Below are 27,999 nucleotides of genomic sequence, written 5' to 3' on the forward strand. Positions count from 1 at the left end.
TCCAATTTGAGATTTTATTATCATGTGCCTGTGTTTGGTAACTGTGCTTATTACCCTTCCCTTTAGTAAACAATTAACCTGAGTTTTTCTCTGACCAAGTCAGTGCAGATGTCCAGTCCTCATTCCCATTGTGTTGAGAAATATATGGTATAGATAGAAGCTGGTGCCCTAGAATCAGAATGCCTGGTTTAAAATGTTGGCTTGGCCACTGTTTGATCATGAGCAAGTTACTTAACCTGTGCATGCCTTGGTTTCCCCATGGAAAATGGGCACAATGGCAGTAAACATCTAATAGGCATTGGTGGGTATTAAATAATATGTGTAAAGCACTTAAAACAGTGGGTGGTACATGAAAAGGTTCAGTACATGTTAGCTACTATTTTGACTATAATTACTATAGAATACAGTACAGTCATCAGATAATATTTCACCTTTTTAACTTCCTTTAGAAAATGTATTACATTTTCCTGAAGATCTGGGTTCTCTATCGGAAATGTCCAAATTTTGTTTTCATGAAGAAGGGCCACTCAAAAGAGGAGTGGTAATCTCCCATTAAGAACATTCTTGTGCCCTAAATTGGCTTCATCTGGCATCAGTAAGAGCAGCTGGAATCCTTAACTGGAGAGCTTGCATTGAAAGGAGTCCTTAAAAATACATTCAGAGAGAAAGTTCCCTGTTCTTCTGCATATAGTTGCGGTTGGGAGCAACTCACATGGATTCCTCTGTGCAGGCACCCTTTTGTCCACATCTTTCCTCCAAGGAGGCAGACTGGTTTAAAATCATTTTCAAGTGATGAACATCCATCATACCCAATATAATCATCCACTAATAGGACTCTGTTTAGGAGAGGGGTGCATTTAGTACTTAGACTCTGGAAAGAGCTGTTACAATTGAACTTCCACAACTGTCCTAAGAGGTTGGTTAAGTCCCATTTTATAATTAGGACACCAAAGGGCAGAGAGATTACATACACAATTGGCACTTGAGTCAGAAGTTACGCTTCCCAGTCTCTTCCTTCTAACAACTAGCTTTTATAATACTCCTAAATCCTGTCTTAATGCACAGACATTTGATATTATTTTCTAAGCATTTAAAGCTGCTTGAATACTCCTTCTCCACTGAGGATTGGACATTCAGTCTTTAAAAAAAAAATCTACAAAAAGAATCCTCTACCTTCTGTGGGCCAAGTAGACAAAAGTCACATCGAAGTACAAGACTACTTCACGGCTGTGTGTACCAAATCACAATGTGTAGATACCTTCCATCATGTTCCTGTGCCTCACCCCAAAACATACAGAGAAAGCTGAAGAAGTTCTTAGAAAACCAGGTGACATTTTCCACAAATAATAGATGTTTCCTGGAGGGAGTTTCAGAGTTATGTGAATTGCTGATCATTCTGTGATAAGTGTCTTCACAAGAGAATGACTACTATTGAAACAAACAAGATCTGAAATTAATCTGAAAGCTCATTCCATGAGCCAGACATGGTGGCCAGCAGTCATGTGCGTCAACTGGAGATCCTCAAGGGTAAAAGTACCTTGTACTGAGGGTAACGTAGTCTCGGCAAAATTAAACAGGAAAAATAACACAGGTGCTAGGGAATTCTTGAAATAAAATTAACCATGGAACACGAAAAGGGATCTGTTATTATTGGATATAGATCCAATCTGCATAAATTAGGCATCTACAACTCACTCATCTGGGTCAGATTTACCAAGGCACCCTTCCCATGGACAACCATTTGCAGTTCAACAGGATCAGTTTGCCAAGGCTATACTGTTTTCCCCGTTTGAATACACTTAAGTATCAAGACCTTTACTTTCTCATGAATGCAGCATGGGATGTTACAAAACTTTAACACTTCAAAAGTGTGCCATTATGAGTGGCACTGAAACACCTAGTGGCCCTTGGAAACTGCACCCATGAACAGTCATGTCAGCAAATAAAACTAGTCTAGCCCCTCCAAAACTTAGAGATATAGTAGAAAGTAGAACATAAATAAAACCTACAGCAATAAGGCAACCTATACAACAAATTCCTTTTAAAAAAGTGCATGTGTACTTGATAGAAGAGTCTATATACGTTATAGATTAAATAGTTCCTTTCAGGTTAGTTAATGCAAAGTGTTATTTGGATTAAAGCTTTTTTTCACGCCAATTATGATGATCAATTACCACTCAAGTAGAAATTTTTCAGTACACATTTTTAAACCAGAAAGGAACAAATTAATATAGAACTCTGACTGCAATGGGAACTAAGCTGTTTTGGGTGCGATGTCCGTATCTGATGAGCACTGTACCTGAAGTTCAGAGAGAGCAATATGAAATTTGTGACTGAAACAGATTTTACTACAGCGCTATTTTGTTTCTCCTGCATCATGGTAAGTTTGTATTATTATTTGGGTGTGTTCTGAACTCACAAAGACTCTCCAAGACATAGTTCAGGAAGCCCTGCTAAGTGAGTGGCATTTTGGAAAACTATTATTTATCTTTCAGGGAGAACTATTTGTAATAAATACGTCATGTTGACTGCAAAAGGTATTATGTTATAATAATGTAAGATTCCATAAGTGATGCTTTTCCCATAATATCCTGATTTTTTGTTGCAAAGGCCTAACTTTTGTTTCTGTGGGTTTTCTGGGTGATTTTGTTTTTTAATATTCATGTCAACTCTAACTTCCAATTGTCTTTTTCCTAAGCCCCATCATTTATGGCATCTACTCACATGTGTATAAATTGACATTTTCTGCATATAAAATCAACATACTCCTTTTGGAACATTTAAAAATATCTATAAAACATAGAAAAAATCATCCATACATTTACTGACTCAAATATAAGTATGAATATATTGGGTTTGTCCTTCTGGTCTGTTTTATATGCCCATATATTTGCATAGCTGAGTTTATGTGGTATAAAACATTGTCTCTATTTATCTCAACAAAGCTTTTTCTTGGTAATTAAACATGTTTGGTAATTAGATTTTTAAATACAGATTTATAGTGGCCCAGTAACTGCAAATCAAGTTTCTAAATGTGTCCTACCCATATTACTCGCCATCCTAAAAAGGATTCAACGCAGGCTACGACCAAAGGCATAATCTGGCCAAGGGGTCCACTTCTAGGGTCTGAGTGAAGCTATGAATGGAACTTGTATCTGCAAGTATGTTTTAGTAGTTTTATTTATGTATTCTTCTTGGATTTGCTATTATCATCTTTATTTATATTACCATACTATCCCTGCAGCAGGTTGTGGTAATAATGCCCTGGGGCCTCCTTCCATCAAGAGTAGGAAAAAGCCTCCTGGTTTGACAGCCAGGTGAGGCTCAGGATGGCGCAGGACAGGACAAAGAAACCTGAAATCTCATGGGTGCACCTCAGCCACCCAGGGCTAGGGTTCTACAGAACCAGATTTATCTTCCCACAGGACATTTATGGATTCACTTGAAAAGACTCCGCTAATGATCACACCAAGAAAACAGTACTCTTTGTAGGCACTGGAAGGACTGAGGGTTCCTTAGCAGCTGTTAATTATTTTCAGAGAAAAATTAAAACTGCTTTCTTTTATAATAAAATTTATTTTCTTCAGTAATTTTATAGTGTTTTCTCCTCCCTGGCTCCAGGTTCTTAAAGATTTCTACTTGAAAATCTTCCCAGTTTAAAAGGAATCAAGTTAAGGCAGGCCAGTTTTTGTGTGGTACAATGGCCAAAGTGAGTATGAAGAAATACATTGCTTTGGGCCAATGCTGAAGATTTAAGAGAGATAGTTACTTAGGAAGCCAGGCCTATTCTATTACCCATTAAGTCCTTGACTAATTTTATCCCCTGGGAACCGATGTGGGCATTCCTTACATTAAAAGTGATTTAACATGTATCCCACTCTCCTATCTCAAGTCCTCAGGGCTCATATATGGTAAAGAGATGGTCCCAAATGTTCAGAGTCAGAAAGCAACACACAGCCTCCTTACTGAATGATTTCCAGTACCTGCAGGTAGCAGCTAGGTCATAAGCACACAATTTAGCCTCTGATCCCAATAAAGTACTCATAAGAAACCAGGATCTCATTAAGTGATCATAGTTCTTAGATATGTTAGGGAAATACTATTCTGTGAACTCCAGATTTTAGTTCACTTTCACAAATAAATGTAGAGAAATGCCCTATCTACCAAGTTTTCATCAGTCTCTTTTCCCAAACATTATCTAAGTAATAAAACATGATTAAGAACCAGGAGCAATTCTAAAGTACTTTAAATTATTTTTTTCTCTATCTTGAGCCAAGAAGATGGAGATAATTTCCTTTCCTATTTATTAACATGTCTATTTTCATAGATGTTAGAATATTTTTAGTGAACTCCAATTTTCCTCTTTGTTTTATAAAATACTTGTTAATAATTACAAAGTAGGTTGACCACTAACCAACAACATTCTATAGGTTTGACACATGGAATAAGAGTTCTCCCTATTATATTTCTGAGAAAAGCTCAGCTAAAAATCATTCATTCTCACTAAAAATATACATCTAACACAATCTGTGTCAATCTGCTGACAATCTGTCATCTCAAAGCAATTCTGTCAGCTGTCATTGAGTGGATACGGAAAAGAAACTGGCTAAATATACTAAATGTGGGCACAGAAAGGGTTTGCATTTTTGAATTGTGGTTTATGATTTACTCTAATATTCATATTTGAAGGTTAAGGAAAGGTACAGAAACACAAGCATTTTAATTATACTCTTACAATTCAGAAATAATGAGGAATAGGAGGCTCTGACAGCCCAGTGATCCATAACTAAAGTCCCGCCCCCACACATTTGAGCCACCTAACCTCACAGGAATGAGAAAACCAAGTGGGAGAAGACTCCTTGCTGTTGTTCACATATGCACACATAAAGTGCCTGTGTGACTTTTCCAGGCTGGAGTGTCTCGAGGGAGACTAAGTTTAGTTTTGTCAAATGTTCCCCAAGTCTCTACAGTAGAGAACCAATATTTTGATCACAGCTCTATTCGTTGAATCCCAACTTGGGCATAGATGTATGAATCACCTTTAGCAGGCCTACCCCAAAACCAAGTTACAAAAAACTGTGAGATTGTGAGAGAGAGGATGTGTGTGTGTGTGTGGGGGGGGGGGGCAGTTAGAGAAGGGAAGGAAAGGGGAGAAGTTCAATATAAACAAGACTCTTTTGATAGATGTGGCACTAGGCCTGATTCAAATATCTAAGAGCAATGATCAGAATCTCTCTCTGCCTATTAAGATATAAATTAAGATATAAGTAGCATACAGGGGATCCCTGGGTGGCACAGCGGTTTGGCGCCTGCCTTTGGCCCAGGGCACGATCCTGGAGACCCGGGATCGAATCCCACATCAGGCTCCTGGTGCATGGAGCCTGCTTCTCCCTCTGCCTGTGTCTCTGCCTTTCTCTCTCTCTATGTGACTATCATAAATAAAAAAAAAAAAATAAATAAAATAAAATAAAATAAAATAAAATAATAAATAAAATAAAATAAAATAAAATAAGTAGCATACAGTTAAGTTCACCCTTTTTAGTGTACAGTTCTAGGAGTTTTGACAACTGCATATACTTGCATGGCAACAGCAAAATCTGATATTTCTCTCTCACCAGAAAATTAATAGTTTTGGTGTCATGGTCAGGTGGGGAAAAAGATACCAGTGTAGGGAGAGTGGATTGTGCTCACAGCATTGAGCAGTGTGCCTGGTGCCTGATCATTAAACCTCATGGTGACAAGGTCCTTGAAACTAGGTTTCCTTTCAATGACTTTATCATCTGTACAAAGAAAGCATGAAAAAAAAAAAAAAAACAAAAGCAAAAACAAAAAACAAAGAAAGCATGGCTCAAAGGTACATGACCCAAAAGATAAAGAAACTTGTCAGCCTGATGGGACAGTAATTAATTTACTTGAATCAAAATTGGTATAACCAAATGTTCTAGGGATTATGATGACTTACAAGTTATTTCCCCCACCCCCAAACTTAGTGATTCTAAACAATGACATGAATGATTCTGCTCACAGATCTAGAACTGGGCAGGGCTCAACAGGGATCATGCATCTTTCATCCATCAGTATCAGCTAGAAGACCGGAGCTGGAGTCCTTTGAAGTTTGCACACTCACACAGCTGGCAGCTGAGACCTTAGAGAGAGAACCTGTTGGCCACAAAGTTTCATGTGGCTTCTGCGTGTGGCCTGGTCTTCCTACAACAGGTCAGCTGGGTTCCAAGGGAACCTACTCATTGGAAGTCATCTGGTGTCTACTGCTTGAGGCTGTTACAAAGGTCCACCTAGACACAAAAAATGGGAACACAGACTCTCTGTTCAGTAGAAAAGTGTCAGAAGAACTTTGTGTGATGAGCATGGGACTAAAAAGGTATATTGGTGTAGCCATCTTTGGAAGATATAATCTGCTGCTCTGTAATGAGCTGCCAAGATGAAAAGCTACAGGAATGATCTTTCAGAAGTACAAGTATCATCACATCACTACTACTGTGCTTAAAATGCTATGACTTACACATCCCCAAGGCTTAGCTGATGTCACCCCAATTTTCTCTCCTACACTTCCCATATCCAACCTTCAAGCATTCGGAGCTACTTGCAATTCTGCAGACTCACTTGTATACCCTCTTCCTAGGAAAAACTTCCTTCCATGCTTGTCTTTGTTTGCTCTCACTCATTTCTTTAGAAACCACTTATCCTGAGCCATGGTCTTCTTAGGATGCTCTCTTTGAAAGAAGCAGCCTGTAACTGTGCTAATGCCAAGAGGAGGAACCTGTGTTCTCACCCTGGCTTTGGCCCAAGGCCAGTCATCTGACCTAGGATTTCATTCATTTACCTGAGCCAGTTACTCCATGCTTCTATGTGTTCCCCTTGGTACACATTGATCTCAAGGGCACTCCTTAACAAAATCCCTCATGCTAAACTCCATCTAAGTCTCCTTCCCAGGCTGTGATGAACAGTCCAGAACTATTTCAGACTTTTACTACAAGGAAAAGTAAAATACTTGCAACTCATGCCACTAACAATGGGCTGATCTCCTCCAATATACAAAGAACTCCAAGAAATTTAAAGAAAAGAGGGAAAATGCTAGCACTAATCAAAATTATTAATGCATTTACCCTTTGACATGGAAGTCCCACTTCTGGGAATTTATCCAACAGTGCAGCAGAATTTGTTGAAGGAAAATGTTGAAGTTGGAAATATCCCAAGTGTCCATCAATAAGGGACTGGTTAAATAAACTATTTACCTAACTGAACACTCTACAGTTGCAAGAAGAACAAGGAGGCCCTCTAGCATTGATGTGGAAAGACCCTGGGATATACTGTTAGGGCACAAAAGGAAAGGGAAGAACAGGTGTCTAGACTGCAGCCTTTTGTGTGCGAAAGAGGCCCATGATGAATAATCACACAAGCTGGTGTCTGCATGAACAAATGTAGAAAGGATGTATCAGGGGCACCTCTAGAGAGAAGGGGGCAATGATGTGGATGGGGCTAGAGACAGGAGATTTTATGATGTTTAATTTTCACTGGGTTTTATAGTATAGAACCATGTGAATCCATTACCTTTTTACAACATGGAGGGTTGTTTTTGTTTTTTTAAGAAAAAAACATCCAAATAAAAACAAACCTCAAATCCATTTGTAGTTAATTTTGGTGGAAAGAGTAAAGCAAGAATTAGGAATCCAAAGTAATATCTTCTCCAAATGACTTTCACCATTTATGTAAAATATCTTTTACTCACTTACTTCAAATACCAGTTTAATCATGAACCAAAGAGCCAGCTGTATTTGGACTGGTTTTTGTATTCTCTACTTGTTTCTATTGGTCTGTCCATGTACAGCCCCAAACTGCTTTTATTGTTACACCTTGTACTATGTGTAACATCTGGCATGACAAATCCTATTAATACATTTATTTTCAAGATTTCCAGGCTATCTTCTCATATACTTCCTTAGGATCTTCAGCATTTCCTTGCTTAAATAATCACTCTGATGCTTGTACGTGTACATATTTCTTCCTATCCCAGAGTGGGGTAGGTCTTTCTATTTATTCACACTTTTACAATAGGGCTTTTCTTATAATAATTCTAATATGATTAAGTTCATTTTAAGTATTTTATACTTTTGATTAATATTCAAATTAAATCATTTCTGACTTATGGAAGGCAGAAAAGCTTGATTTTAATTATTATTTTTATTGTTCTGAAATGATTCTACCAACTTAATTAGCAACAATAAAGACTTGATTGTTTTAAGTAGAATTTAGGGTTTTCTCCCCCCATTTATGCTTATTGTTTTGAAACCACGGATTAGCATTTCTTGATATGGGCAGTTATCACTTGTGAGATTAATGTTGTGACAGATGCTATAGAAGCAGGAAGGAGAAGCAGCAGAAAGATTAATCATGACTCCTACTTGTGTGGACTCCAGCTAGAGGCAAGTGAACCATGGGGCTGGCTATAGTTATAAGAGTAGCCGACAAGGAGAGGGAGGCAGGCAGAGGCATCCTTTGAGAGCTTCCTTGGGAGGCACCCCAGGTATTACCATCACAGACAGATTTCTATCGAACCACACGAACAGAGGAAAACAAAACAAAACCCCAAAAGCATGTATATATACATGGTTCCTGTAAGTATTCAGCAGTGCTTAATCCAGGAAGCACTACTAGAAAGATAGGCCCAGGAGATGAGGGTAAAAACAAAGGCCATCTGCTTGGTGTCATTCAGGTGGGAAGAAAAATCCAGAGCTCCTCTAGAACTTCCCTGTAGTGAGTATTACTTACACCAATCCTTTCAGATGCATTTAGGGTTAATGCAATAATGTGTTAGGAACACTTAATGTGAGCTTTCAAAATTTCCAGCAAGAAGGACCAAGCCAAATGTATATTTTGCATCAGCTAATGATACTATGAACAAATCAAGAACAAGAGAGATACCAGTAGCCTTTACTGTGACCTATCAAATAGCAAAGAAATTTTTCACAGCATTGCCTTTTTGGGTAAGTTTCTCTGGCAAGACTTTCCTCATAAAAAAAAAAAAAAGGCAGCATTTATTAAATGCACCCAGCTTTTACAGATTCAAATAACCTCAGGAACAGAAACAGCAGTGAGTCCAGGAAAACTCATTTTCCACTTTCATATCAACACATGCTAGTGGCCTGGATATATTTCACTGTTGTTTGTTCTTATGGTGGAGTGTTCCAAAGCAGGTGGATTTCAAAGCACCCTGAAGGCTGGTGTAATTGATAGAACTCTTGGATACTTTAAGGCTATACTTGGCCCAGGTAAAAAATATCCAAGATCAGCACAGCACTTTACCTACCCTCTATAGTACTGACATTTTCTTTGTGGACAGCACAGTTCCCACCTTGTTTGTACACATGGAGAGAGGGACTTGTGTTTTCAGGTAACCAGCAGGCATCTGGAGAAAGTGCTCTCTGGACACTAACACGGGCATGTGTCTCAGTCCACCGCAGTCTGGAGGACTAGTTTCAGTTAACATGAGATGGCTTGGCTTTGAAAGAAATTGGTGAAATTCTTATTCTGGTAGCAGAGGATACTCTCTCACGTGACTTCTTCCAGCAAACTCCAAGAGAGTGTACTGTTTAGGGGGAGTTTTAAGGGACAAGTACATCAGTTTCAGTGTTTCCTTTAAATGTTCTTGATAGAACTCAGGTAAAGTGTGAGAGCATCAAGGATTCTAGGCTAATTAATGAAATCCATAAGGCCACTCTGGGGTCAGGGGAGAATATCCGGCCACAGATGATGTTAGAAAAATTTACTCCTCAGTTATGAACAGATGACCACATGACTGGAATACAATCACTTATTAACACCTGAATTGTTAGCAATACACAGACAAGAGGCAAGCAAACTTTATTAATCTACCAGATTGAATCATGGTTATTTTGCTCTACAATGATTATAGACAGTCACAGCATAGAAGAGGGGCTACATTTAAGGTAGAACTGTCTAAGGAGGTGGCAAAAGTGAGACTTACCTCATCCTGAAAGGTTCCTGGTACAGGGTAGACTGGATGACTGTCTGCTATTGTAGGATATCCTATTCTGGGATGAAGGATGAATTAGAAAAGCCTCAAACCTATAACACTATAGTCAAAAGATTGGTCAAATATTAAATACCTTAAAATAATGCTAAAGGATTAATTTGACTCTATGGTTTGGCGCCATGCTAAAGGCTTTCCTGTATGGTTTGACTTTATCCTCACAAACTTTTTGATGTATGTACTTTATTGTCCTTGCTTTACAGAGAAGTGGACACTGAGAAGGCATGTGCAGAGTTGCAGGAGAGGAAAAGCCCCCAGGTGGCCTGACTGCCGAGCCTCACCCCACCCTAACCCTGCTGCTGTCTATTCATGGCTACTGCCAGTGAGACAGCAGATGGAAGAGTGGTTGTAAGAAAACAAGTCTGTGAGTGCCTGGCCCTTCTCCTCCCCAGAAAGGTTAGCAGAAAGTATTCAGCAGGCCAACTCACTCCTCCACCACCATCATCTTGCCTTATTATGATCAGTATTATTCCAGTCAAATTTTACTCAAGTTATTCCTTAAACTATATTATCTGCAGTCCAATGACATCCTGGTCCCTGGTTCACAACCCCTGGGACTAGGCTTCCAGAAACTCCCCAACCATGGGAATCCCTATTTCCAGAATGGAATACTACTTGGCACTAAAAAGAATAAACACTGATACTCATAGCAATGTGGACAATTGCAAATGTGTTACACTGAAGACCACATACTGGTATGATTCTACTCACAGAGCCTTCTAAGAAAGGCAGAACTGTACAGTCAGAAAACAGGCCAGTCATTGCTAGGGACAGGATGTAGAGCTAGGGTCAGGACTACAAAAGGGGCTGAGGGAGTTTTTTGGAGTACTGGCACTGCTCTGTATGTGACTGTAGTGGCAATGATGCTATTGTATGTATGCATCTGTTGAGATTCAGACTGTACACTAGAAAGGGATTATTTTATTACAGTAATTATACCTAACAAAAAAAGGAAGTGGTATACCAGTATACTGTACTAATAAAAACCTTCAAAGGAATAAAGGAAACCAATAAGGCAAGGCTAACGAGGAGGTAAAAGTTTCTTGTTAGTACTTAATATTACAAAGAAGTAAGTTGCAGATTGACAAGTGATTGACAAAAAGGTCATCAAAACAACATGCAACATGCAGCTTAGTTAAAGGAGCAATAATAAACCTTATCCTATAATCCCTGGATAAAAGAGGTCAACATTTTAATCAATATTCTTTTATCGGTATGCTCCAGAGGTATAAGCAGTATGTAATAACACTAACCTACTTTGCCTCTCCTCACTTTGAAAGATGAGGCAAGAAAGCACATACATCACTTCCTGAGCCTTCTTTAAATAGTTCACTTAATCTGCCAGGGCACTGCAACTAAGGAATGAAGGGCACTCTAAACTCCCAGAACACCTGTTGGAAAACCAGTATGTTGGCTCAGATGAAAACCAATATACTGGCTCCAGTGAGTTGTCAGAAGGCAATGAAGATTATTTACCACTTAAAAGTACAGGCATTTACTAGTGGAGAGATGAGCTCTCTGATGTGATACTTATTCACAGAAGCTATTTTAACTGAAGATCAAATCCAAAAGACTCCTAAATCCAAGAAAAAGAAGGATGAATTTCATGATCACAAACACATTTTACTTGCTTGCCAAAAAGTATTTTAGAACTATGGGCTAGAATCTATTTCTCTTCTTAAGTTAGGCTTGACCAATTTAGAAAAAAAAAGGAGAAGATAAGGCACCTGCTCCCGATCCTCTCAAAGCAAATGCAGGATTGTCCAAAAAATGTGATTATTTTCCATCATTGGAGCACTACGTTATGAATTCGTAGTGGGAGGGTAGTAAGAGGTGCCTCTTCCCACTACCTTCCTCTTATCTGCTACAGAAGGTATTCTTTCTGTTGTCACCTTATCTTTTCCACAGCCTATAACTGAAGTCTCTGTTCTTGATTTTGGACTTTCAACCACCCTTAATCAAATGTTGCTGATATTTACCTGCTCAGAAGAGTGCTCATGGCTGTACATGGAGATCAAAATGGATAGATAGGCATGATCAGGGGATTTGTGCTTAGACACTTTCACAAAATTAATTTTAAGAATTAAAGGACAACTGATTTCAAAAGTCTTAGGAAAGCTAGTCTCTAGTAGCAGAAGAAAGGGCAAGAAGAAATATAGAAGAGCAACACAAATGGAGCAAAATGGCAAGAAAAACCTAGTTGGTAAAATCAACTTCACCAGAGTGAAAATCTACAAGTTTCACCTACATAAAAGGTAGTCTAAGGTAGGAATGCAATCAAAATTATCTTTCATTCTTTCTCAAAGGATGAGGTTAAACAATTCTAAATATAAATAATTAATCTCCTAATACTTAGAGGGTATAGTTCTTTGTATGAAAATTCCACCAGGAATGATTTAAGTTAGACCAGAAAGGTATTTCCTAAAAAGAAAGCAGAAATACAATATGCTACTTAAATAATCTTCTCTTGTATTCTAAACACACACACACAGACACACACACAGACACAATCCAATAGATTCTGACATGTCAGCCTCTACTGAAATGTGTTCAACTAATTATCTCCTTATTGAGCATTGTGCATTTAGTCCTGTCTGGGGGCAAAGTCAGAAAGAAAGGGTTCCTGCCCTTAGGGAAGTCAGAAGAAATTTGGTAAATAGAAATAACATTCACCATGACAAGCACACATGCTAAATTATGCAGGTGCAATGTCTGAATGAAATAGAACTTAATGGAAAGGAATAAGTGAGGGCTTTAATGCACATGGTGATGAGCTGACCCCCCCCACCGCCCTTGCTAGGGTTGCTTCGTTTCTGCCACAGCATTAGGAGGGGAGGAAAGACTGGACACCCTAGAATAAGACACAATAGACCTCTCAAAATTCACATTACCCCGAGTTCTTTGCATTGATTTGTTTTTGGACTTGCACTTTTTCTCCCCACTCAGGGAGGTTTTATGGAGTTAGAGACTCAATTTTTAAAACATCAATGCCTAAATACATTTTTTTAGAATGTTGGATCTTTATAATGATCCTTTCAGGTAAAACAGCTGCAAAAACATCATTAAAAAAGCATATATTGTCATATGTAAAAAGGGAGCAAGCAAGAGTCTATTTTTATAAAGTTCAAAGTGATGGTATATCTTGTAGGGGACTCCCTCCAGACTGAATATTTCTCTGGCTTTGTAACAACTCCTCCCTGTCACCCCTCCCTCCCCATTTGCTGATAAACTTCCAGCTCCATAAATGGGCAGCAACCAAGTCAGCTTTGAGAGAACATTCCTAAGCCCATGTGCAGCCAGTTTTGCAGCCATCTTCCTACTGAAACATAAACCCCAGCAACGACACTTCTTCCCTCTTGTTTACCAAGGGCCTGGTGACTTCTGACATTTATCTCGGAGCTGGAATAAACAGAGAGGGTTAAGTGGGGCAGAGAGGTGTGGGCCTCTCTCTGGCTCACCAACCTGCTCTCCTCCAGTCCCCCTCACTTAATCAGCTCCTATTCATCCTTCAGGTCTTAGCTCAGTTCATCCTGGAAAGCTGAGGCTCCCACGGCTGTAAAACACCACTTTGGAGAGCTCTCACTGTGTACTACATGCGGTCTTCCTGTGAGCCAGCACCCAGCAAGCTGTACTGTAACGGAGTCTTATCTGTATCCCCTCCTTGCTTCCAAGGGCAAGGGATTGGTCTGGTTCCTTTATCTGGATCCTATGACCCCAGAGCACTTGACCTGGAGAATGAGGATGCACGAGAAGGGGAAAGTACTCTTCAGAATATTCCTACTTCTAGTTAATTCCCATTTGCAAACTGCCCACTGGAAAGATGTTCTAAAAATGGTTTCCCTTCCAATGTATTAAATTGTAATTATTGCTCAACAACTATCAGCCCCAAATAGGAACCCCCTAGGTAATTACTAACTCTACGTGCTGGGATGTTCTTGGAAAGGGTTTGGCACAGACTTGTGCATACAACCACTGGGGTTGTGCATACCACCACCACCCACATCAACTGGGGAACTTTGCAGAACTTATCCCAGGGCTCCTGGCCCTCGTGTTTCACCTGCCACAGAAGAGGTGGGTCGAACATCTGCTTAAAGCTTTCACTAAAAAACAGATGGTTTCATGTTTGAAACCATCTCTACAGATAGCTTCATATGTTGACTGTGCTTTTCAACTCACCTTCACTTATTAACATGCTACCATTAGCCTTATAACTCCAATCTAGCCCCTCAAATAAGGACTCCTTATCAGGAAACATAAAGCCAACTCTGGCTAGGAAGACAAAAGAAAGAAAGAAGCCTACCTATCAGGAGCTTTGTCTTCAACCATAAAGAGATCTTTTGCGTATTAAGAATGAAACATTTTTTGAGATGTATTTAAGTTGTACATTATAAGCAAAAAAGGGGAAAAGCTATCGGGTAATATTTTAAAGTTTTAAAACATCTATTCTTTATGGAGTCTAACACTTAAAGCAAAATCTACCCAAGGCCAGTGCTTTCTGCCCTCCATTTACAATGCAGTCTGGGTTATTCTCAAGGGGGTGGGGTGGGGTGTGGGGGAAAGCCAGTTTGGAACACAGCTGAGCAAATCCACAGCATCTTTGCACATTTACATATTTAAATTAAGCCTCCACAAATAAGAAGCTGGTCAGACAGTAAAGACAGAAATTACTGCCTACAAGTAATTTAGATATAATTATTTTCAAACAATAGTGATCTGAAAAATGGAGAAAAAAACCTCAAAACCACTCAGAGGTCCAACAACAAAAAACTGTAATACAACTGAAAAGACTGCATATGTGTTTTCAGAAAACTAGATTCAAAATTCTTTTCTGAGAACACTTTGGATTAGAATGACAGTTTATATGCAAACCATAGTTCATTTTACTGTTTTAGTTTTAAGACAGAAAACGAAATGCTGGTGAACGTTTTGGAGTCCAGAGTGCAGGATTTTTGTTTGTTTGTTTTAGGCTTGTCAGGTGTTGAGAAGTCTTAAGCAGCTTTCAACAAAATTCTGTTGTTTGGGTTGCATTTGGTCTCAAATTGCTGTGGCTTAAAGCACTGTCTCATTCAGTGATAATATTTCTAGCCCTCCGTGCTAAATATGCATCCCAGTTCCTGGCCAGCATCCCATACCAGTTTAATGGCCCCATGAAAACAGTAGAATTTCTTATATATGTTGCCAAAAATAAGTAGACACCCTACATAGTATAAAGTTCTCAGGTTTTCACATTAATACCTATATGTTACAATTATTTTACAATTATTCTCTTTATTAGGATGGCCACCAACTAATCATCATAATTTCAAAGTCTCATCTCTATTTCACAGATGATTTGGCATCTTTTTACATTTCTTAAGACGTTAAAACCAAAGTTTTAAGGGGTCTGTATCACAATTTTTTAAAATACAGGTTAAAATCAAGTAACTTCCTTATTGTTTTCCTATTTGTGTTATCATCACTAAAAATTTTCTCCATTCCAAATAACCTTTTCCTAGGGGTTCAGAAAGTCTGAGCTGGACAAATGCACACCTAGACAATGCTTAACATGCTGAGGCTGTTATGCTTTGAAACTCCTTGTTATGTTCTGTATGCTATTCAGGAAATTCTGAATAACAAACTCCTAGTTTGTTAAATAGCATAGGAACTTTATTTTTTTAATGAGCTTGTTATTTTATTTTATTTTATTTGTATATTTTTTTTACTGGAGTTCGATTTGCCAATATACAGTGTAACACCCAGTGCTCATCCCATCAAGTGCCCCCCCCCTAGTGCCTGTCACCCAGTCACCCCCACCCCCCGCCCACCTTCTTTTCCACCACCCCTTATTTGTTTCCCAGAGTTAGGAGTCTCTCATGTTCTGTCACCCTTGCTGATATTTCCCACTCATTTTCTCTCCTTTCCCCTAAAATCCCTTTCACTATTTTTTTATATTCCCCATGTGAGTGAACCCATATAATGTTTGTCCTTCTCTGACTGACTTACTTCACTCAGCATAATACCCTCCAGTTCTGTCCACGTCGAAGCAAATGGTGGGTATTTGTCGTTTCTAATGGCTGAGGAATATTCCATTGTGTACATAGACCACAGCTTCTTTATCCATTCATCTTTCGATGGACACTGAGGCTCATTCCACCGTTTGGCTATTGTGGACATTAGCATAGGAACTTTAAGGAATTTAAGCGACCCTTCTCTCTTTGGGAATTATCACAGAGCAGTCAAATGAGGACCTCAAAAATATATAGAAATATTTCTCCAATCTTTACATTTAAGATAAATTCCTCCCATTGTCAAAATCAGAGTTTTAAAAATCAGTCATTCCTCTCTGCTTATGAATTATTCTGTGAAATAATTAAAGGTTAAAACTACAAAATTACATTAAAGGTCTCTGCTTACCATCTGCCCTACATATTGACATACACATTTTCTGAAATTGCTTTTACTGTGTCACTTGCTTATTTCAGAATGAAAAAGGAATTCCAGCTTCCAATAGCAAGAAAACTCTTGTCTAGTTATTTAGATCCCCATCCCTAGCCATTTATATATCCCACCCAGCCCTATCTCCTTACCTTTGCTAATTTCATTCCTTTACCTGCCCCCCACCTCAGACACACAGGGAACCCCATCAGCTCCACAAGACTTGGAGATTCTGCATGGTCTAGCCCACAACAGAATTTTACCTTCTGAGAAATATGGTCCATCTAGTCACAGCCACAAAACTTAGCATTTAATTGCTGTGACAAAACAAAACTACATGTCAAGTTTGTTTTTCAAACCTTCAGGGAGCTCTCCAAAGCATGTGGTCTGGCTACTCATTTTTGTTTCCCTCCAGTGATTCAAGTCCAAGGTACTTATGATACTCTTTTAAAAACTGTTTCAGCATTTTTTTTATTGTGGTAAAATACACATAACATAAAGTTTACCATTCTCATCATTTTTAAGTGTACATTCATACTGTTGGGCAACCCTATTTGTGATCCATCTCCAGAAACACTTTGTGCCTCCTACCGGAGGCAAACAGACAACTGCCAGTTAGTTTCTAATGATAAAATCCAGTTTTAATTTACAGAACTGTATAATTAATAAAGGTGTATCTAATTGCATATTAGTGGCACTTCCAGAGCACTGGTTGAAAACAGAATAAGGGATGGAGTGGGAGATGAGGCTGATGGCAGTTGGGATCCATGATGGGCAGGGGTACATGGGGATTTCATCAGAGGCCATAGGAACTTGGAGAGTTGAAGAGGACAGTGGCACTCATTCACTCCCTGCCATCAGGTCTGAGCACTTCAGTTCTAGAAGCTGTGCCAGCCACTGAAGTCACTCATGTATTTGTTCAGGAACCTCATCCTGGGTGCATTATAGATGATGGTCAGTGTGAAGCCAGCAGTCTTTGCTATCATGCAGGTAAGAAGTACTAAATTAAGGCAGCAGTGGAAGGAAATGGAGAGTCAAGGTTTATGCATTTTTCATTTTGCCTACTGATAGGGTGACCTGAAATCACCAATTCCATCATTTTGTTCCTATTTTAATCACTTGAACCAACAGTTATTTCAGTCTGAACAAATTTTATGACATATCAAATAGCACTGAGGTCTGTCAGCAACAAGGAACCAGGGGTACAAATGATAATGCATAACCCTGATCATGTGTTATGTTCAAGGTGCTGAAGGTGCTGTGGTGGTAATGCTTGAATTAGATCACTGTCATTCTGGTAGAAGAGTTATGGTCTACTGAGAGGGAAAGCTGTTATTCCACACGGCTTTTAGTGGGTAAGAAGGGAGATGACTTGAACATCTGTCAATATAGGAATGGTTAAATAGATTGTAGGAAACCATACTGTGAAACATCACACAATGAATCTATATGTAGTCATGGGAATGATCCCCCAAATACAATGGTAGGTATATCATGAATGGCAGAACATATTACAAAGCATGAGGACATTTATGTAAAAGCAACGATTTGTTTGTATATGTAAACAGCTCCATAAACACAGGAAAAGGTCATAAAGGAATATACCTAAGGGAGCTAGGGATGAGAGTGGAGAGAACTTTCAGATGGTGTTCCATATTGCAGTGAGGATAGAGCCATGTATTCCTTCTGCAGAAAAATCAAGTTTCATAGGTCAGTGAACCAAGCAAGTAGATTATATTACAGGCTCATAGGTCTTCCATACAATCTTTCTTGGTAATTCAAATCATACTGATCCTCATAACTGCCAAGACTATTGGTATGTGCACATACCCATTTGTGCATCTTTTTTTAATCTGCCAAACTGCTTTTAGACTACATCTATAAGTGACTGACAGTTACATATATCAGAGGACCTCTGAGATGAGAACATCCTGGGTTTCTCCCTGAGTTACAAGAAAACCGTTTAAGAATAAAAACCATTTAAGAATAATATATAATACAATTTATTCTCCAAAAAAAATACAATTTATTCTCAATTAGTTACAAGGTAACCTTTAGATTGCAAAATATTCACTGCAGAGGAGCAAATTAAATGACAAAAATCTTTGATCTTTTGGTTCAAAACACAATAAGATACCATGCAAGTGTACTTTCCTGTTTTTAAAATTATATTTGGAGTACATCTTGATGCCACAGAGGTTGGATAGACACTGAGTCAGTGCTCTGTCTGGGCTCAGTTGAGGATTTTGTTTTCTTGGTTTCCAAATTAAATCTCCTAGCAACACTAAGTAGAAAACTGAGACCACAGTGGTGGGGACTTTATTTAATTTTTAAATTTTATCAAGAATGTTTTTAAAGGCTGTTTACAAAGGACCGTTTACAACTATGGCTCAACTACAATTGAAAAATTAATTTAATTAATTTAAGGAACTCACATGGCATTTTCAGGGCCTCATTCCAAATAGAATTTTCCAGACAGACAAAAATTGTACTCTTCTCATCCTTAGCCCTCTTGAAGTTAAAAAAAAAGGCAAGATAGGAGGTGTAAATGACTAAGAAGGGCCCCAGAGGAAGCTCTGGGAAGCTAGAGGGTTGGGAGCTTCATGTAAAATGTCTTGATAAAGAAGTCTAGACTATCTGTAATTTGCTGCTTTTGAGGAAAACCAGATTATTAAGAAACCTTGTGAAGCCAACTGCTACAGGAGCTGAAAATGCATGTGTAACATGGAATGGCACGTGGAAGCATGGATTCCCACACTCCTTTAGTCCACAGCCCTAATTATCTATGACCCCAAGTGACATTCAGGAGTGACTGCTATCATGGAGACCAAAAAAAGTCACAAAAACAGAAAGACAAACATATTTAAGTGCCAAAAAAGACTCTAAAAAATGTAGACAGGAGGAAAGTAGAAACTATAAAATCCTTTACAAATAACATCTAGAAGTTCTTACTCAGAGTGGACTGAGCTGAGTATTACAGCACAAGACAAGCAGACAAGGCAAGTAGGCTACTCTTTGTGTAAATTGGAATAATATATATCTTCTTCTGGGTTTTCCTACATTTCTGTCCCATTTACCCTTTTGGCTGGGCAGCTTTGTGCAGTAAACAACCTGCACAACTCAGGAAAACATTCATTAGTAGTTTGGTTACAGATTGAATGATGTGAACCTTTATGTTTCACCTGAATATTTGATAGGAAAGAGTAGACAATTTGAACATAAAGAAATGTTTAGTCACAGTCACATTAGCAAACCACTTGCTAAATTCCCTAAGCTGTGTATTTTAAAGGATCACATCAGATAAAGATGATCTATGTCTTGGTTATTATTTCTGCCAAAACTTCAGAAATCAGACACAAAATAATGTGTAACAGAATGAGATATTAACCCCATATGCAATTATCCCTGCTTTTCTATTTCTCCACAGAGTGACTGCCTGCTTCCTCTTTTCTAAACACACATGGAAATCTAATAGCTACCTTGGCCTCAAAAGCTACACCTTTGTGGCAGAGTGGTCCCTAAAGGGGAGCAGAAAGGTGGCTGGCACTTCTACTGAGTTCAAACAGCAAGTACCCATTCCACTTTTTCCTGGGCCCGCCCCCTCTCCTTCTAAGGAGAGGTGTGTATAAATCCCTTCTAATCCCTCTAATAAGTAAAATAAATGTGCTTGTAATTGAATCAACATCTTGAAAACCAGCTTGACGACCCAATAAGTTCACCGAGATATTTTTAATTACCTTATTTGTTTACTCCCCACTTACTCCCACATCTTCCCCATTTAAAGAGTATCATCCAAATATCCCAGAGGCAACGAATCAATGCTTGGGTAACTTGCAGATTCCATGGGAAATATAGCAAGAAATGAGGACCTTTCATTCTAGGACAGAAAAGAATGACTGGGTTGCCTGGAAACATCTCAGTGCCCACAAGAAAGGTACAAACGTCAGCTGCCCAGGCTCTGACCTCCCAAGGATGAGCAGGGTGTAAATGACAACATTATACCCGGTCCAAGGACGCAAAGGCTCCCTGAGTGGTTACTTGGCCTGAGGCCTTGATCTGCAAGTGTCTCTCGCTTCGCAGAGGTCATGTGTGTCTGTCCCAGCAGCAGCACCTTTTAATTTTACAGGACAAAATCCTTTCTCGAAATTACCTTAAATATGTGAAGATGCCCTCTTCCCCCTCAAGGAAGAAGTTGGTCTTGCTCACCTCTATAATGTAGAGGACCACATTCTTGTAGAAACAGTACAGTATGCACTTGGTCACCCGATTATAGCTCCAAGCACCGTGGACCAACAGGAGCTTCTCCAAGTAGGAAAACTGAAGGGGAAAAAATGGCAAAGTTCAGGATTGCCCATCATTTAGGAGCCAAAGTCACATAATCTCCTCTGGATACAGATAAGGTCATTGAGGAAACCAGATTCTGCAGATAATTCAAGAAAACCATTCACTTCTGGAAACTAAAGGCAGAGAGAGTCCTTAGGTCCAGGGAGGACAGCTAAAATCTCCTCTTACATCGATGTACTTAATATTTTTCCCAAATGCAAGTGTGAGCTTCTCATTGCTATTCTCACGAATTCTGTTTACACAAATACTTTTTTAGGGCCTTAATTCTTAGGAGAAGGTGGTCGCTTGAACTGCAAGAAAAGAAAAGCACAGTGGCCCCCAGATACTTCTATTCAATCAGCTTTGATGATGACTTCACAAACAAGGGACAGGAACACTTATGCACTAGTACCCCTTTTTAAAACAGGAATGCACATATGTACACGGCCTATTTCCACTGTCAGTCCTCAGGTTAAAAGCAACTGCACATGCACAGAGATGCACAGACACTCAGGCACAAATACACAGCATTACCTGATACACCAATTTTGTTCTCCTTTTTTTGCTTCCAGCTAGTACAGAGTACCTCTTACTAGAGTGCTATGCAGTCAAGGAAAACAAAACAAAAAAACAACAAGCAGCTAACTGATACTAAGTGACAGTGATGGAACAGCTCTTGCAGTTTGAAATAGTGAGCCATATTCAATAAAATCCCTGAATCCTCTTGGGGCTTTCTGTGTCCTACTTCAACAAAGGACCCCACAAAGTGTGAACATGAGCTGGATGGAAGGAAATGAGGGGATTTGGTTGTGGTTCATTCTATGGACGGTGTTGCACTCCGGTATGAAGGCCAATCATGTTTAAATTCATGATTTCTACTCATTGATTAGCCTTGTACCTGCACTGACATCCCCCTGGGTTTCCTTGAACTAAAACATAACTTTCCCAGTTTCAAGTCACAGGACAGTCCTCGGGCTCATTCTCTTAGAAGAGATCATTGGGCCCGATGGAGAACATCCATAAACTTTAGAAATTCTGCTGTTGCAAACTTCCTATTAATTTCTGATTACTTTTGAAATTACATTTATCAGTAGAAAGAAGGACTCTGATTGGAAATGCAATATTTAAAAAATTTCTTTTTTCAAGAGGCAGCCACATAATAATTTTCATTAGCCCTGAAGAAGGGAGCTTGATCTGACATGACATCACGTTTCATGAGTTCTTCCAGATAATGGTAAGGCAGGTCACTCAACTACATAGTCCAAAAGCTGAATGGCCACTTCAACATGGCAGGAGTAGGTGCATATGGAAAAATAAAACTCCCCATAAAAGCTCATTAAGGATTCCAAAGGGGAATGGGGAATCATAAAATAACTGACTAAACAAATAAAAAGGAAGTTTACGTTTGACCCGGACCCCCTGACGTTAGACTTCAGTGGGCACACAGAACATCTGCTGGAGTCATCCAGAATGACTCAACTGTAGCGCTACAATGATTTGTTTTCAGGAAAAAAAAATACATATTACCCTAAATCAAAATGCTATTTTCATGACGTCGTTCAAAAAAACGTTAAGAAGGTAGGGGGCGGGAATGATGGCCTCCTGAGGAGAACAGGCAGCTGGGGTTGCAGGCACAGGGTCATATGGCCCCAGGCACGGGCTGCCCATAGGCAAGGCAGCAGATCAGGGGGCGGCTGGCAGTCCCAGGGCTGCCCTGCTGGATAAAAGCACACGCAGGCAGGAAAGAAGCAGAACCGGAGCTTTGCCTATTTCATCATTTTCCCCAAGGACTGTGAGCTCAATTGTTTTCTTCTGTATATAACCTTCGAGGGCACTTCCTCAACAATCCAATCAAAAGTGTATTCATCCACAGGAAACAAGGCAACAAAAGCACAAGATGTTGACTTCAAGCAGAGACGTTTATCATTTCACTGGGGCAGAGGGACTCAGGAAAGTGTGGCATCTCTCGCTTCTCACTGAAGTAGGGGAGGCATAGTGTCGGGGAAGAAAAGGTGTAAGGCAGGAAGCAATGCTACCTGAAACAGCAGGGCCCCTGCGTAATCATAGGCGGGACCACAGACAGGAGAAACGAAGAACCACAGACACACGCGGCCATTCATCACTCCTTTTGGCAGTGGAGACGATTCCACTGGAGGGGCGAGAAAATCCTTAACTCTAACTCTCTCTTCCCTACATTTCTTTGATGCTTTTAATTTGAAGAGAGCAATTGCTCCAGATTCTACAGCCTATTAGTATGCAGTTTCAATAAAGCAGGTCATGGAATCTCCCTTCCCCAGACATTTTAAAGAAAAAGACAGACAAATATTTGCCTGGAACTCCTAGGAAACCTCTAAAGATCCCTTCCAGCCACATGATGCTATAACTCAAGTATTTAATAATGCTGGGGTGTATAACATCTACAGTTGCTGACAGACTACAGGAAGCATGAGTCCCACAGGCCTCGAAGTGGTTGACTTGGGAAAGTGAATGGGCAGGTGTGTGTGGCTGGTCCCCGAGGTCACGTACAGGTCTGGCGTTCTCTGATCCTGGATGCTCGGAACCGAGGCAGGTCACCTAATGTGAAGGAGCCCCAGCGTTCCCGCCTGTAAAATCAGAATTCCTTCCCCTACCTACTTTATCAATTATCTCGAGGATTTATTTATTTGAAATTAACAGAGAAACAAGATTGATTTCACGTACTTTCCAGAGCCATGAGGATTTTTGTAATTCTTCCCTGTGTTTGCAGAACCATGAGCTGTGAGGGAATTTGAGAGGTGATCTAATGCAGAACCCCCCTCTGGGGAGGCAGAGCCCCAAAGTCGCACAGCACCAGCTTGTAGCCCTGGGGTTGTTGGAAGCTCTTTCACATTTTATACACAGCCCCTGATTTCAGCTTGAAGGGATAAAAAGCCATTGTTACCTGTGCTTATGTGATTAGGGTTAACACATTCTTCAAATGATGAAACACTGGAAGAGCATGATGGGGGGACCCTAGCTAGCCACCAAATGAGCAGGCATTTTATCAACACATACTGCAATCTGTAGACAGGAGGAAATGATTGGTGTCCATTGTGAGGTCTAGATTTTATGGATGATCAAGCAGGCCAAGTGATTTAGATATGTCACCTAAGGTCAGGAGGTTGGCTATTTTCCTTCACTCTTTGGCCATCATTGAGGAGTAGGCAATTCTTTCATCCTCAGGCCATCTGTTCAGTAACTACAAAGCACATCAGGAGCCTCTGCATGCAACATCTGATCCAGAGAGGAGTAGGTTGAACCTGACCCAATAGCAGGACACTGTTTCCTACTGACTGTGGGTTATAGCTACAGAGAAGGTGGCAGTTGTAAGCCCACTGCTTTCCCCTAACCTTAAATGCCTGATGAGAGAATGTTCCAGCACCTTCTTCAAAGAGGACAGATTCTGGGCTGGGGATGGTAGAGAATGGATGTAATGAGCACAGCCACTCTTTAGCATGGGATGGCACCAGGAAAAGCACATGCAGCAGATGTGGGAGTTGAAAGTGAGAGACTATTATTAGCAGGATCAGAGACCTATCTGTCAGGCATGATGCCCTGCCTAAAGGACAGAAAGCTTGGCCAACTCACAGCCGGCAAAAAAACCCCACAACCACCATGACAACCAGCACCACAGGGCCTTCAAAATGCACAGCATCAAGGCCACAGAGAAATCTGAATACTCTGACGATTGTGTTTACACACAACATCAAAAGGGGTGGCAGAGTTCATAGGGCTGGACTGAAGGTCAAGCATTAATCAGGACTTCATGCCCAATGGACATCTCTGTCAACAGGATAGGACAGCTGGTCAACCACACCTCTGACCTGTGCAATGGCATAATCCGAGTTATTGGTCGCCTGCATGCCTTCATTTCCACTGATTCCTACACCCACATGAGCTGTCTGGATCATCCCAACGTCATTGGCACCGTCTCCAATGGCAAGGGTGATGGCCTTTACCCGCTTCTTAACCACGTCCACTATCTCTGATTTCTGCAGAGGAGACACCCTGTAAGAGAAGAAAGAAATGATAACTCTATGCATCTTTCCAGAGGAAACAGCTGTAATCTACATTTAGATGCATTAAAAGGGCAGTTATTGGACAATTTCCAAATCCAATACATACATTTTATGCTCATGTGCAAAGAAGTTTTCAGAAAACAGTAGCTTGTGGCTTTCAAGTATTTGCCAACTTCACAGATGAAATACCCAAGTCAAAACTAACTTAAAACACAGCCTGTTTGTAATCGCTCTGCCCAGTGGGAACCATTCATGTAAACTCCTCAGGGGCATGTGTGCCCCACCACCCCCCTTAATGATAAAGGAGGGAAGCTGGTTACAGAGGTCTTAGGAAGTGTCTTCCAAATAAATCAAAAAATGAGCAGAGACCTTATTGTTGCTTTGCTGTACATCACACACAACCTAGGGCTGGCAAGGGAATTTTCTGTAAAATCTGCTTTCACAAAAGGGAAAGAAAATTGGCAGGGCTTGAGAAATACAGAAAGAGGACCAGAGGGAGAGAGAAGAAGAAAGCCTTCCCATTCTCCACAGAAATGGAGGCAGCGTCTGAAGGCAGCCAAGGCAGAAGGAATTAAGAATTGGGCCGGAGAGGGTCACAGGGACAGAAAGTCTACCCAAGCTCCACTGTGCAAAAGCACAGTCCAAAAGGGGAAGATAAGATTGCTTTTGCTGAAAAGGGGTTGTTTCTGCAAGGAATCAAAGAATGTGGGTTATTTTTCATAAGTCCTCCAGTCATCTGGAAAGAAGGCCCAATATATCTATGGGGTCTAAAGCACAGTAACATTAATTATTTCTTTTTAAAGATTTTATTTATTTATTTATGAGAGACACACAAAGAAAGGCAGAGACACAGGCAGAGGGAGAAGCAGGCTCCCTGCAGGGAACCCAATGCCGGACTGGATCCCAGGACCCCCTTGGCTCAAGGCAGATGCTCAACCACTGAGCCACCCAGGTGTCCTAGCAATGTTAATTAATTATAATGAAGTGTCTGCTTAGAGTGTAAGATGATAATACAATGACTTGAGAAAACTATTAGTACCTCAGGACTGATTTGTTTTAAATTCTGAACCAGTGAGCTGACAGTCACTTTGGGAAATTTATAGGTAAATTCTTTTTTTTTTTTTTTTTAAAGATTGTATTTATTTATTCATGAGAGGCACAGAGAGAGAGAGAGAGATAGAGACACAGGCAGAGGAGAAGCAGGCTCCATTCAGGGAGCCCGACGTGGGACTCAATCCCTGGACTCCAGGATCACACCCTGGGCTGAAGGTAGGCGCTAAACCACTGAGCCACCCAGGGATCCCTATAGGTAAATTCTTGAAGAACTAAAACACACTCATGCACATACACATACACCACATGTGTGTACATGTGCACTCTCATAGTAAAAGGCCTGTCCAGGCTTCCCAGAGGTATACTGGCTGCACCCATATAGATACTGTACTTGTAAACTAGAAGAGAGACATTCAAAGACTCAGTACAACTATGACCTCTTATATGACCTCTGACCTTCAAAATACTGGTTTCCAACAAAAAAACTGAAAATTTACCTTAATTTTTACCTATTTAATTTTACCAACCTACAGACGTATCTGTTTGGTGAGATGGCAAACTGAATTTAAAGCACAGGTACCCTGGAAGCCTTTGCTCAAAGAAATAAAAATTAGCAAGTTAGAAAAACAGAATCTACAGGTTGAAAGGCCTTTACGATAGATGTTGAATGATCTATCTCTTTTTATCCTTTTCACAGTGATATTCAATAATGGGAATTTACTGCCTCCTGGGGCAATTGCAACCACTAAAAATTATTATTATTACTTTTTTGTGGTTGATAGACTAAGCATACTTCTAAGTACTAATTCCGTCCTCTGGGTTAGGCTAGAACAAGTATAACTCTTCTTTTCAAACTCTTGGAAAGGCTGAAATAGAAAGATACCTAGGGGCACCTGGTGCGTCAGTTGGTTAAGCATCTGCCTTCAGCTCAGGTCATGATCTCAGGGTCCTGGGACAGAGTCCTGCATTGAGCTTTCTGCTCAGCAGGGAGTCTGTTTGTCTCTTTCTTTGCCCCTCCCCACCACTTGTTCTCTTTCTCTCTCTTGCTCTCAAATAAATAAAGAAAATCTTAAAAAGAAAGGAAGGAAGGAAGAAAGACACTTACCACATCCTTCCTCTAAAAATTCAGTGTCTGCTAGCTAAATAGTCCCAGGTCTTTCACCCATGATTTAACAGGCATGCTTCAGAACTTACAAATAACTTCCAAGTATGATCTTCCAGACAGCTACAAGCAGAGCAGAATAGAACAGAATCCCCATCTCCCTGGAACAGATTACTACACCTATTGTAATGTATCCTAACATGAAATCACTGAAAGCTTTACTCTGTCCATCACTGACCTTCCAGGCACCTAAACATACACTGCTGTAGCTCTTCCTTCCACATTTGTACCAGGGCTACTTGTACCAGAGCCAAGGGCTGACCTTGACACTCTGCTCTCATTAAACTTCTGATTGGCAGACACAGCTCTCACAATTCTAATCTGCTACACAAATGTGATTTCCCATTTCATCTCTAAGCTCAACAGAAGCAGAGGCCAAATATGGTGTGGAGAAGACATAACTGAGCATGACCTTCTCCTGTTCCCTCTGCTATTTAAACAGAGGAAATAATTCTGAGTTCTTGTCTTTCCATGAATAAAACTGGAAAAATGAGAACCACCAATCTCATGAGATGGTTGATGTATTTATGTGAAATCATTGTTAACTTGCCAGTATGAGACACATGTTATCTCCTGCCCTACCTGCAAAACTTCGATTACTGGAAAAAAAATTTGGACACATTTGAAAATTGCATAACATCTAACCCCTGCATCCCAGCAATCCAGTAAGTACCCTGGGGTGCTGCAAGGGGAAATTATTGATATTCAAGCAAAATACAGCAACATTTCTCAGCTAGGAGTACAACATATTAGCTCAAAGTAGCTCATAGTTTTAATGTTAAATCATGCTACATTTCTTTTTTTTTTTAAGATTTTATTATTTATTCATTAGAGACACAGAAAGACAGGCAGAGGCACAGGCAGACACAGGCAGGCTCCCCGCCGGGAGCATGATATGGGACTTGATCCCAGGACCCCAGGATCATGACCTGAGCCAAAGG

At 40.0% G+C, this 27,999-nt stretch overlaps 1 protein-coding gene across 14 annotated transcripts in view; it reads right to left on the bottom strand.

Moving 5' to 3' along the window:
- Positions 1–27,999, bottom strand: part of ATP8A2 (ATPase phospholipid transporting 8A2) — a 574,503-nt gene that overhangs the window by 198,867 nt on the left and 347,637 nt on the right. For all 14 annotated transcript variants that reach the window (XM_038573452.1, XM_038573457.1, XM_038573456.1 and 11 more), the window contains 2 exons: positions 24,649–24,832; positions 20,690–20,800 (listed from right to left, as the gene is read on the bottom strand). In XM_038573452.1, coding sequence (XP_038429380.1) covers positions 20,690–20,800; positions 24,649–24,832 — 295 coding nt within the window. The remainder of the gene's footprint in view (positions 1–20,689; positions 20,801–24,648; positions 24,833–27,999) is intronic.

This window comes from Canis lupus, chromosome 25 (assembly GCF_011100685.1).
Source record: "Canis lupus familiaris isolate Mischka breed German Shepherd chromosome 25, alternate assembly UU_Cfam_GSD_1.0, whole genome shotgun sequence".
NCBI classification, from domain to species: Eukaryota; Metazoa; Chordata; class Mammalia; order Carnivora; family Canidae; genus Canis; species Canis lupus.